The sequence below is a fragment of the Tripterygium wilfordii genome, chromosome 23 (genome assembly GCF_013401445.1).
Source record: "Tripterygium wilfordii isolate XIE 37 chromosome 23, ASM1340144v1, whole genome shotgun sequence".
NCBI lineage: Eukaryota > Viridiplantae > Streptophyta > Magnoliopsida > Celastrales > Celastraceae > Tripterygium > Tripterygium wilfordii.
In genome coordinates, this window is record NC_052254.1 from 417625 (window position 1) to 430199 (window position 12575).

Here is a 12575-nt window from a genome sequence, read left to right on the forward strand (position 1 = left end):
AGCTGAAGACAAAGTAAAGTGCTTCATTGTTGACTGGCCGAGCAGATGAAAGTCTGCTCCTTTTCCTTAGATGTTAAGAAAGATGAAAAAATTTAGTGAGACAGAGATCGAGATGGGAAAGGAAGAACGCGAGGAAATTGAATCATCGTCACAAGAAGAAGAAGAAGACAGTGATGAAGACGATTATGAGAGAGGACTGGTAGAGAAATGGAAAACCCACTACTCATCAAAGCACAGAATACTCTTGGTTGGGGAGGGAGATTTCTCCTTCTCTCTTTGCCTGGCCAGAGAGTTTGGTTCCGCCCTCAACATGGTTGCCTCCTCGCTTGATAGCCAAGGTTTCTCCTAACCCAACTTCTGTTTGTTTTCTCAGATTATAAAATAAACTAGTACCTTTCTTTTTCATGAAATGATGCAGAAAACATAACGAACAAGTACAGTAATGGAGTGGAGAATGTTAGGGAGCTAGAAGAGAGAGGATGCTTGGTTCTCTATGGAGTTGATGCAAAGCAGATGGGCCGCCATTACTTCCTCAAGACTCAGAGGTTTGATCGGATTGTCTACAACTTCCCCCATGTGGGTTTTCTCTTTCGAGAGGCTAGTTACTGCCAGATCCAGTAATTTCCCGTTCCTAATCTCCATTACTTCAATGAAGTTCCATTAATTTTTTCTTTCAATGAATGGCTTCTGGGTTTTCATATATGTCAATTTGGGTCTACTTTGAATGTTGATTTTTGATGGGGTCTGAATAGGTTGAACAAGAGACTGATAAAGGGTTTCTTGAAGAATGCAAAGGTTCTGCTGAGGGAGAATACAGGGGAGATTCATATATCGCACAAGGAGGGTGATCCCTACAACAAATGGGATTTAGTTAAGAAAGCAGAGAAGATAGGGTTGGTTCTCCATGAAGCCGTGCCTTTTAACAAAGATGATTATCCAGGATATAATAACAAGAGAGCTCAAGGAAGCTCCTCCAATGATTCCTTTCACCTTGGCGATTGCAGTACTTACAAGTTCATACGCAAACTCTCCCATATTTGATTGTAATGAGATTACAACTGTTAAACTCTTGACTAATGATGGTATGGTCAACGGCGAGGGAACTTTGGTAAAATATGTTGCTTTCCTATGACCATCTAGTTTGTTTCAGTATCTATGTTTGAATGACAAAAGCTTTTTCCTATGACCATCTAGTTTGTTTCAGTATCTATGTTTGCCTTAGTTTGTTTCATTAACCTTTCCTTCTCGTTCTCATTGTGAGTTCGAGTGGGAGAAACGAGATATTTTCTTGAAATAAATTCGTAAGAGGAGGTAGGAACGCCTGTAAAAGTACTTCAGAACAAATAATACTTTAAATGTAAAAACCGCATCCAAAGTGTCCAATATTTTGTTCCGACTATTCCTTTGGACCAGAAGCGGACCCATTACGGGCATACGGTGGGCAATTGTCCATTCTTGATTTTTTCCCTCAAAGCTTTTTTCGGATCTTCAATCGAGCCTTTTGCTCACCCTGTAGTCAGACTCTTGCCCACCCTGATAAGTCATTTGGCCCACCCAAGGGTAATTGTAGGCTTTTAGCCATTTGACCCAACTTTTGTCCACCATGTAGCTCAGCCATTATACTCTGCCTCTCGCCTTTCTCTCCTATGTCCTACCCAGCCTCAAACGTGAGGCGTGAGCTTGTTATTTGTTAGTTTATCAGATGAATGACTTGCTAGTTGTTATGCACACCTTAAAGTATGATATCTGCAAATGAAATTATCATGAAACGATTTTAAAAATATGAAAAATTGTCGAGCATATTCGTAAGGTGACTTTCAATTATTTCGTATCACTATTTTATAAACTTTTGACTTTAGTGTTATTTTTCGTACTTTTGAAATCATAATTAATAAATACCAAAAAAAAATTTGTCCACCCTAACATAAGATCTTATGCTCGCCCCTGCTTTGGACATGCGTGCAATCTCTTGTACCCCCTCCACACTAGTAATAATTTGTCTGCTTTGAGTTAGGTTATGCTAGGCTGCACATCTTTGTCTTCCTAAGCCCAACACCAAACCATATTAATTTGAGCCTAGTAAAAATGATTGCTACTAGTTAGAAGTTTGACATATCTATTATATTACGCACTTCACTTCTTCCTTGATGTGTTATTTAGAGTATTAAGCTCTGTCGCCACTCGGTAACTCGCCTAGTACCACAAAATTTGACACTGTAAAGGTTTGTGGCCATGCTCATTTGAGCCGGGTACTACATTTACCTTCAAATTAGTGAGAGCAAAACATGCCTAACTTGATATAAGAAATTAACTAGTGAAGTGACTTACTGTAGACCAGATTAGGCTCCCATTGTCACTATCCAATGCCCAAGCAAAGCCACTCTTTTGAACAGCAACAACTATATCTTTCATCGGTACACTAACAAACACAATCAGCATCATGGGTGCCTCCCCAAAATCAGCACCTAGGTTCGGTCCAGGCGGGCAATTAGGCGTCTTACAGGCGACGAACCAAATGTCGTACCCTCCAAGTCGGCGGTACTCGTGCATGCATTTACTTCAGTTCTTGGGCCCATGATGGACTCGTGCTTCTTGGTCCAGGTCCTTCTTGTAAATGGCCCATAAGGGGGACTTGACCTAATTTGTAATTACGGAATTACCCCTAAATGCTCCATGGGCTCACTTTGGTCTAATAATTGCTTCGGATCAAAGAGACCCTGGCCCATAAACATAACACAACAACAAAGCTTCCAGCTTCCAGGCCCAGACCATCCGCGATACTTATCCCATTAAAAGGTAAAATGCACTGATGCCCCCTTAGTTTTATCGTTATTATTGATTGACCCATCGGTTTTTAAATTTGACAATCAAGCTCCCAAACAAATCATTAATTTTCTTAAATCACATCCGTTAGTTTGATTAACCGATTAAGAACCTCGTGAGGCGCACGTTTTCACATTTATTTACGGGGTTCTGAGATTTAAATTACAAAACATTGAAAGGATTTGAGTATTAAATTAGAAAAATTATAAGAGTTTGTTGAGTATGTCAGAACTTGGAACACGTGTATCTCACATGTCTACTTTGTTAGTTAATTATCTTTAGAAACTTGGGATCAGCATCGATTCCATCGAAGATGAATGCAAATAAGTACAACTAATTAATCACAATCAATCAAGAATCTTATCACATTGTGCCCTGATTTTACCAAGTCAAAATCCACATTCTTTAAGTTAATAATCCTAATTACTAATCCCATATGAATCTCTCATCTTCCTACCTTGACAACCCATTTGTGAGATCCAGACATACTCCATGGTCCATACTGGTCTACAGCTTTATCTGACAAAAGGAACAAATCCATTGTACTAATGCTGACCAGCTTAGTTGAAGATCATTATCTGCTTCCCTGTATTACACTATTACCCCATCTCTCTCTCTCACTTCCTAATAAAATAGTCAGCCAGATACGTATATGATCTTTTTCTGAATCTCAGACAAAAAACCCAGAAAGAAAATAGACGAGATATATATGGCTAAGTCTCAATTCTCTGCGCTACTTTGTTTAAGCATTGTGGTGGGTTTTGGGTTTCTCAGTGGTTCTTGGGCTAAAGAGACTGTTGGGATTTATGAGCTCAAGAAGGGAAATTTCTCTGTAAAGTTCACCAACTGGGGTGCCACTATCATGTCCCTTGTTGTGCCTGACGAACATGGTAAGATTTGTTCTTTCTGAGATCCATTGATCGTGTTTTCTGGGTTGAATTTTTCTCTCTGATTTAATTTTCTTTTGAAATGTTGTTCTTTGTCTTGTGCTATATGTGTAGGAAAGCTAGCCGATGTTGTTCTTGGATATGATAAAGTCATGGGCTACAAGGTGAGTTGAGATCAAACCCACTTTCTTTGGAAGATCCACATTAGCAGAGAATAAGGTTGCTCTTGACACTTTCTACTTTCAATAATTGAGGAGAATCAAGAATAATGTGATTTGACAAGACGATCGATAGAGCTAGATTTATTCTATCTACAAGTACAGTTATATATCAGCAAATTCAATTGACTGGCGACCTAGGCTTTGGGTTTGTCTACTATTTTTTTTTATTTAAAAAAAAGACGTTGTCCTTGGGTTTTCATGGTAGCAGTACTCATCTAAGACAATTGGGTATCTAAATCTTATGTCATACTATGTTGGAATGCATATGTTTCATGTGAAGCTGTCCCATGTTTTAAAAGTGTCTCTTTCCTTGTTTAGCTTCCCAGTGAGGTCAGTCCATAAGTCCTTTTTTATGTAAGTAATATTTTTATTATTGTTAGCGTGAGAGGGGACTTGAATCTTGCCCTGGTTCACGTCCTAAGGAATAGGCTACAGTACATAAGTTCTTGGAAGTGTTACTGAGCATGAGTATGTTGAATTCTGGGATCCATCACTTTATATCTCAGTTTTCATCTACTGCTGTATGCGTAGAAGATGGAAATAAGTTTTCTGGTTTTTGGTACTTATGAATGGCTTGTCTTTTAATTTACCTATCTCGGTTTTTCGATTGTATATGAATCCTTACTTAGAATTCAAAAAAAATGAATCCTTGCTTTAGCTGATGGAAGAAAGGACCCCGGTTCAATGCAAACACCTTGTTAATCTGCTCATAATTTCCTTGTCCTTGATTGATTCTGCTGTTCTCTCATTCCTAAGAGAGATTGAGTTGCGGTTTTTTCTTCTGTTCGGCGTTCGCTGGTGCAGAATGATTCAGTTTACTTTGGAGCCATTGTTGGACGGGTAGCCAATAGAATCGCGGGTGCTCAATTTACTCTAGATGGAAAACACTATAACCTAGTAGCTAATGAAGGGAAAAATATGCTTCATGGTAAGCAGTCTTTATGTCTTATTAACTCAACTCTCTTCACAAAAATCTCTGAAAATTGCATCCACGCCTCCACGGTATGTAATATCTTTATTTAATGATTTTCTTTATGTACTTTAGGTGGTTCAAAGGGATTTTCTGATGTTATTTGGGAAGTAAAGAAGCATAGCAATAAAGGTCCCGCTCCTCACATCGTCTTCGCTTACAGCAGCTTTGATGGTGAAGAAGGTTAGACGGTTAGAGTATTCTACTTTACTCCCTTCTTTATATTCACACTTTACTGTCACGTTTCGAGCAAAAATAGAGTAGGAGAAAAAAAAAGCTCAAATTTTATTTTACTTTGCAGGATTCCCTGGTAATCTCTCTGTCACTGTGTCCTACACCCTCCCGGAAGACAACCAATTGGACATAATAATGAAAGCCAAAGCCCTAAACAAGGCCACACCAGTGAATCTAGCCCAGCACACGTATTGGAACCTTGGCGGCCACGACAGTGGTGATGTCCTGTCTCAAGTAATTCAGATCTTTGCATCACATTATACACCTGTTGACGGCAAGCTTATTCCAACTGGCAAAGTTGTGTCGGTGAAAGGTACACCATACGATTTTCTCGAACCCCATGCCATCAATTCCAAGATGGACAAGCTTCCCAACGGCTATGATATAAACTACGCGCTTAATGGCGGTTTGAGCCACAAGATGAGGACAGCAGCTATCGTGTACGATAAGAAGTCAGGAAGGAAGATGGAGCTACTGACGAATCAACTGGGTGTGCAGTTCTATACAGGAAATTATCTGAACGGCGTAAAGGGAAAACATGGAGCTGTATATCAAGCTCATGCAGGACTATGTTTTGAGACTCAAGGGTTCCCTGATGCAGTGAATCACCCCAACTTCCCTTCACAGATAGTGAGACCTGGCCACACTTACAAGCATCATATGCTGTTCAAGTTTTCAACTCATTAGGCCACCATTTTACTTTCTTTTTTTTTGGGAGAAACTGGACTGATGGAGGCAACATGTAGTTGAAGAATTAATAAGAAGGAAAAAAAAAACTGTACAATCCCATTATATTACATTGAAGGATTTTCCATATTGCTCTCATGCACTCAATGTCTAGTTACCATTTCTCTGTCAAGTTTCATAAGTACTCATTTAACTTTTGATTGCGAAACGTAAAAAGAAGCAGAACCATAGAATCAAAGACACGTTTTATAAGCTAGCATTCCGGGGTGTTTGGTACAACGTCTCCCGCGAGCTTATAACAATAAGTTGCCCCAAACAGACTCATAAGCAATCTAAATTACCACAAAACATTGAAACCAAGATCAACATTATTTTTAAATGCAAAATCTATCAAACATGAAAGGGCATGCCCAAACACAGATCTTCCCCAAGGCTTGCATATTCTGCAGTTGCTGCCTTCTTTTCACCTTGCAAGCCACCACTGCTTGTGTTTCCTCCACCACTGTGATTCCTTCCCAAAACATTGTTACCTGCACCTTCAGTTGATGGCGACTTGGCTTGCAAGCCACCACTGCTTGTGTTTCCTCCACCGCTGTGATTACTTCCCAAAACATTGTTACCACCTTCTGTTGATGGCGACTTGGCTTGCAAGCCACCACTGCTTGTGTTTCCTCCACCACTGTGATTACTTCCCAAAACATTGTTACCACCTTCAGTTGATGTCGACAAGTCGCCAAAGAAATCGTAGTAACGACGGGGCTGTAGCTGCTGACAGTTAACACCTCTGAAGTTCTGATGGAACTGAGGACTTGGGTTCTGATTAAAACCAAACTGGGTTGTGAGCATTTGATGTGGCTGCACTTGTCCAACACCCCTAAAGGACCCTCCAGCTGCCAAGTGATATAAGCCAGAATGTTGAGGCTGCTGCATCAGGCTAAAATGATTCTGATTCTGCTGGAACAGAACATTGCCATTGAAGTAGGAGTTGAAGGCCTGAGGATTCAGTTCCGGTTTCGGGGATTCATTCTTGTCGACGGGTTTGATTTTCTGCAGAAGTTCTTCCACAGAAGTCTCCCTCACCAGCCTTGAAGCACCTTTGCCGAGTTTAAGATCTGGACTTCTGAGGATACCTTCAACATCATATTTACTCTTATCAAAGTTTGTCCTCTTGTTCTTTCCTCTCAGCCTTATCACTGCAATGTCGTAGGCTCTGGCGGCTTCCTCTTCAGTATCTACATGATTGTTAGACAAGACTAAACGTAAGAAATCAAAGCACATTATGAACTGCAATTGTAGTTGGAAGATTGTAGAGCTCACCAAATATTCCAAGGTAGAGGCATTTTCTGTCACCGCCTTTCCCTATCCTTGCATGCCATTTGTCCTTATTATAAGCACTTCTGTTTGCACAAAACAATCCATTTCAGAGAGAGAGAGAGAGAGAGAGAGAGAGAGAGAGAGAGAGAGAGAGAGAGCAATAATTGAATTACCTTGAAACTCCAACAAAGATAGAGCCTCCTCTGATCTTTCTGAAATTAAAGAACAATATGAAATTTATATTAATTGGACACAAATATTTTTTCTCCTAAATTTTGGACCGCTAGAATAGGAAGAACCATGCTGGCGATGGATAAGATTGGGCCAAAGCCCATATGGGTAGGAGATCGGAAGTGGAACAAGCCCACGAAACTATGATTTCCCAAAAAAAATATTTTCATTGGTCGATTGGAACTCTCGATCTCAAGCACCATACCCCTTAAGTCTTGAGATATTACCAACCAGGCTATATACAATGATTAATTGGACAGAAATATATATGCATGAAACACAACTTTTTAACGCACCGAGTCTTATTCTCTGATGGCTCTATATGTTCTTCATTATTGGTTTCACTTCCTCTGTCAGATGGTGTTGAGTTTGAATCTTTGACTTCACCAGCTACAAGTGTTGAAGATGGGCTTTGAGGAACCTGAGAACCATCTTCTTCTTCTCTGTCCATTCTATACTAAAAATAAATTAATTAATTAAAAAAAACTCGATGGATTTATGAAGAAAATATCAAATCTTGAAATTAGCACACTAATCACCTGTTCAATCAAAAAGGAAAAAAAAAATCAAATCAAATCTTCATCAAAAAATCATTTAGATTAGACAAAAAAAAAACTCTCTTACTGCAAAAACTATGACCTTTTCTAGAAGTTCTCAAACCTTTTTCTCTCCTTTCCCAGGGAATTGGAATTTTCAGGCAAAATATGTGAAGAAACTAATCTACAAATTGTTGGTCTTATAGATGTAATAATTAATGATCTTGCCTAAATTTTGCTTGATGTACATCTTTGAGCCCAAACCCAAAAATGGTAGCTAAATTATTATAATTCCAAATTACAAAAATGTATATTTTTTGTGTGCCTATAATAGGTATTCCACATCAACTTTTGCTGTCCAAGACAATTAATACTAGTTTGGACCTCTCACAACAATTGGGTACCATTATAAACACAAGCCCAAGCAATAGCCCATATATCTCTCAACAATTCTTACTTTCTAATCACATATAATTGTAACTTTATTAGTGTTAGAAAATCCAGCCCAAATTCTTCGAACTAATATTATTCGTTTTGGGCCAAAAAGCCTATGAATTTGTTTTTCTTGAATCGTCACAATTTGTTCTTAAGCCAAAAAAATTCGTTGGTCGTGTGAGAGAGGCATAACATTTGTTTATATGCCCACTCAAGTAAGTTATGTGAATCCGATTTCGATGTGGGATTTACTATACGTTATGTGAATCCGATTCCAATGTGGGATTTACTATTCATAATTTATTTATATACCTAGTTAAATTGGGGCTGATTAATTATATAACACCAAAAATTAACCAATTTCACTTTCTTTAGTATTCATTAATTTACTGGAATGGAATATGTTTTAACAATATCGTATTGTTTTAATAAAAAAAAATCATATTGTTTTAATAAAAAAATCATATTGTTTTATAGGTCAACTATTTTGATTGTTTAAATGTAAGAAATGTATAAAGAGAGTGCATTTCAGGCTAATTTTCTTGTCTCTGCAACTTAATAAATTAATTCACCTGTGATTGTTACCATAGAAGGCCTAACATATATACCTTAATTGCCTTGTAACGGTTAAGTTTTTGATTAATTAGGGAGCAAGCAAGAGATTCGTTGCGATAATGGTGGTTGATTAAACTAATGAGATCTTAAAAGATTATGGGAGTCGACTAAAATCTTATAATCATGTGCTCTACACTAATCCTGACATTAATAAATTGTAAAATAGTACTTATGATACCTCCACACATCTTTCCTTCAATATATATTTTTTGGGAAATTTTAATTACACCACATAAACTACTAAGTTTACATAACTTTTTAATTTTTTTTATTTACATATATATCCTTATTTGGAATTACAAATATACCATTTATTAAAAATAAATATTAAATATGTATTTACATATTATACTAGAAACTTATAAGTTTACACACAAATTCTCTCAAAAAGAGATATAATTCTATAGGCCAAAAACTTTTCAACGCTAGATTTATTGAATAAGTGTTGAAGATGGAAGATAACGATTCACACAAATGAAACTTCTAAAACAAGTCGAACTTCTAATTCTCGGATTTTATTCTGTCGACCAGCTGTTGAGCGTCTATTGAGCGTTAGCTGCTGATCAATATTGTGACATCTATGCTCGAGCATAGGTTGAGCAGCTGTTGAGCGTAAGGAGCTGAAAAAGCATAAAAAATATAATTTATGCAAAATCCAATCTTATTTCGATAAACAAAAAGTCAATTCAACGTAAAAACATAAGCAAAAAGGTGTATAATAATATGCGCATCACATAAGGGACTTCTGTTTTAGCAGTGTTGTCATGAATATAGAAGTGTAGGAATTTCAAAAATTTGCTCTATTAATTTACATGCTCCATTTTTTTTGTTCTTTGTTTTACTGAGCATAGGCCAACCATGTTTAACGGGTTTAGTATATGTTTTGTTTCTTTGTAGAAGTTTTTGCCTTTTTTTGTCTTCAAAAAAAATGTTCAGTTTCACTAATTACATATTCTTCCAATGTAGGAGGATGCATCTACGAAAGAGACTATGATAAGTAGTGAATTATTCATGGTTGATTATAGTAGTGATTTGGCTTAACTAAATCCAACATTTTGAATTTTCCTGATTCATCTTGTTGCGTAGCAATTCAATTTTGACGAAACAATCATTGTCAAATACTTGACTGAAATACAGAATATAATTTTAGTTCAATTGATGAGGTGGGTAAACTTAACACTTTTAATGAGGTGTGTAAACTTAACACTTTGTTAATCATAATTTTATAAATTAAGGGTAGTTTAGGATATCCATTAAATATTTGGTGTAAACTTATCAAATATGGATGTAAACTTATAAGGTAAAAAAAATGATGTAAACTTAATACTTTATGTGGTGTAAATAAAATTTCCCATATTTTTTTAATGGAGGAACCACCCAATCTTACATGTCATTTGGATAGTTGAGTGGCCGTAAATTTCGGACTGTCAACATAGTCCACACCACGCAAGTGACAGGTAAGACTGTACCGAATCTCATGCTTGTTGGGGCCCGAAAGTGGGACAAACCCACAAAATCAAAATTCCACAAAAATATCTCAACTAATTGATTCAAACTTCCAACCTCCTTGAGCACCATAACCCCCACAAACTAAGAGGAGGATATGGTGGATGATTTTGTGTTGTTTCGTTGAATGTTAGGGAAGTAGTGGTGGCAGGAATTCACATGGACATCATACAGAAGAAGATGATGCACAGTTAGATGCTTTCCCTTGTCAGATATACTGATATACATATACAAACGTCCCCTTCAACCTTCAAAAAAAAAATTGTCTTTTTATTGCATGGCCCATGCTACATTGCCAGAGCTGGAAACCCACTTACTAGCAAATGTATCAGGATTTTTTTTCTCTAACTACTATGATTCAAAATTAACCAAAAAGTCCCCCACTACTGATACTGAAGCAGATTTGTTCAAAATTCTATACACCAATCTATTACATCAACAAAAGGAACAGAAAATTAATCATAGGAAAAAGATCCTAATTTTCTTCTGAGTAGAATAGTAGTACTGCTTTTGATGCTTGAAATTAATTATATTGTTGGTGCTGCTGATCAGTCCATGTCCAGTACCCTTGCTGCTCATCCATGGAATTGAACATGCTGGAAAAATTTTGATGATCATCTAGAACCATTTGGAGATCTGATCTTGATGAGCCTTGGAGGAGATGGGTGATGCTTGTAGTTGGAGGCCTAATTGATGATGAAAATGATGTTGGGAAGAGGTGTTTGCTTGTCAATTGTGGTGTCCTTGAGAGATCTAAATTGTTGTTGTTATCAGGAGTACTGTTTTCACTTCCATTGCTGCAAGAACCCTCATTTTCCTTCTTAAGGTTACCTTCATGGTTTGATTCTCCACTCTTAAGAGCCAGTATCTGCAACATCATTTGAAACAAACAGTCAAGTAGAGAGTTCATGTAATGGAAAATTTTGTGCATAATCCAAGACACAAGGCTCACGCAGTGAGGGGATCTGGGAACAACAGATGTACGCAGTCTTTAACGTCTAGATTCACTAGTAACTAATTCATGTAATGGAAATTAGAGAAGTTTAATTTTGATTACCTCTGCATGAAGTTTCTTGTTTTGAGCATGAAGAGCATCATTATCAGCTTTGAGTGAATCAAATTGTTTTTTCAAGACCTCATAGTCCTTCTCCAACTGTTTAGTCTTCCACCTAGCCCTCCTGTTTTGGAACCAAATAGCAATCTGTCTTGGTTGCAGATCTAAAGCCTTAGCTAGCTGCATTTTGCTCTCTGGGTTAAGTTTGTTCCCCAATTCAAAGCTCTTCTCTAAAGCCTTCACTTGTTCTATGTTCAATCTCTTCTTCTTCTCCCCAAGTAGCTGTGACCCATCATCAGACAAGTCATCATCCCCATTATTATTATGCACCAACTCTTGATCACACCTGTCAATTCCTGAAAAGGACATTGATCTCTTCATCATCATCAGTGGTCCACCTTTACCTGAAAAATTAAGGACCACCCATTAAAATTAAGGAACAACACAAATTGATAAAACAGTAGAAAAAAATGGCACATACCATGGAAGAGTTGGGGAGGGCAAGAAGGGAGAGAAGTGGGAGATGGAAGATGGTGGTCATTGTTGGCCTCTTGGGATTGGAACAAGAAACCATGGTGAGTGGGAGGGAAGGCCATGTTGAGATGCATAATAATATGGTCATTAATTTCATGAACAATTTGTGGGTTTATGGTTATGGATTCTGTAGTGCTGAGAGTCTCATGACATGGGGGGTGTCAGGTTTGATTGGGAAGACGACATGGGAGGTGATGACTGATGAGGATTTCTTGCAGAAAGACAGCCTTTTTAGACTATAAAAGACAGAGAGGGAGAGGTGTGTGTGTGTTTATATCAGAGATTCAGTAATATATATCACAGATTGGACCCAGCCTGTGATACTGTTACTTATGGGTCTCTCTCTCTCTCACTCTTTCTAGCTCTCTGTTTCACGCAGACATTTACACAAACACATGATAAGCATATGATAAATCAGCTAATCATTACAGCATTTACTGCTGTTATCCAAGTAAACAGACAGATAAACACATTGTTCTTGCTTCTTGGTTTCCTATAAACCGTCAGTTGTTTAAACAATCGAGGAAA

At 37.6% G+C, this 12575-nt stretch overlaps 4 protein-coding genes across 5 annotated transcripts; 2 read left to right on the plus strand and 2 right to left on the minus strand.

Annotated features, from left to right (window-relative positions):
• The first annotated feature begins 34 nt into the window (after positions 1–34).
• Positions 35–1193, plus strand: LOC119993731 (uncharacterized protein At4g26485-like). 2 transcript variants are annotated; one of them, XM_038840950.1, is made up of 3 exons: positions 39–338; positions 419–617; positions 753–1193. In XM_038840950.1, the coding sequence occupies exons 1-3, from the start codon at positions 71–73 to the stop codon at positions 1039–1041; spliced, it is 756 nt and encodes a 251-aa protein (XP_038696878.1). In that variant the 5' UTR covers positions 39–70; the 3' UTR covers positions 1042–1193. The 2 variants fall into 2 exon arrangements, with proteins under 2 accessions (XP_038696879.1, XP_038696878.1); XM_038840951.1 differs by lacking the exon at positions 753–1193 and having other exon boundaries at positions 35–338; positions 419–621.
• Positions 1194–3211: 2018 nt separating this feature from the next.
• LOC119993538 (galactose mutarotase-like) lies at positions 3212–5829 on the plus strand. Its single transcript, XM_038840709.1, has 5 exons — positions 3212–3713; positions 3825–3874; positions 4736–4859; positions 4977–5084; positions 5203–5829. The coding sequence occupies exons 1-5, from the start codon at positions 3533–3535 to the stop codon at positions 5820–5822; spliced, it is 1083 nt and encodes a 360-aa protein (XP_038696637.1). The 5' UTR covers positions 3212–3532; the 3' UTR covers positions 5823–5829.
• A 383-nt stretch (positions 5830–6212) lies between these two features.
• Positions 6213–7818, minus strand: LOC119993441 (AP2-like ethylene-responsive transcription factor PLT2). The gene is made up of 4 exons (XM_038840595.1): positions 7664–7818; positions 7310–7348; positions 7140–7219; positions 6213–7054 (listed from the first exon to the last, which is right to left on the minus strand). Exons 1-4 carry the CDS (start codon positions 7816–7818, stop codon positions 6213–6215), a joined length of 1116 nt encoding a protein of 371 aa, XP_038696523.1.
• Positions 7819–10852: 3034 nt separating this feature from the next.
• LOC119993724 (homeobox-leucine zipper protein HAT7-like) lies at positions 10853–12133 on the minus strand. Its single transcript, XM_038840943.1, has 3 exons — positions 11995–12133; positions 11517–11917; positions 10853–11327 (listed from the first exon to the last, which is right to left on the minus strand). Exons 1-3 carry the CDS (start codon positions 12119–12121, stop codon positions 10983–10985), a joined length of 873 nt encoding a protein of 290 aa, XP_038696871.1. The 5' UTR covers positions 12122–12133; the 3' UTR covers positions 10853–10982.
• Between the last annotated feature and the right edge of the window lie 442 nt (positions 12134–12575).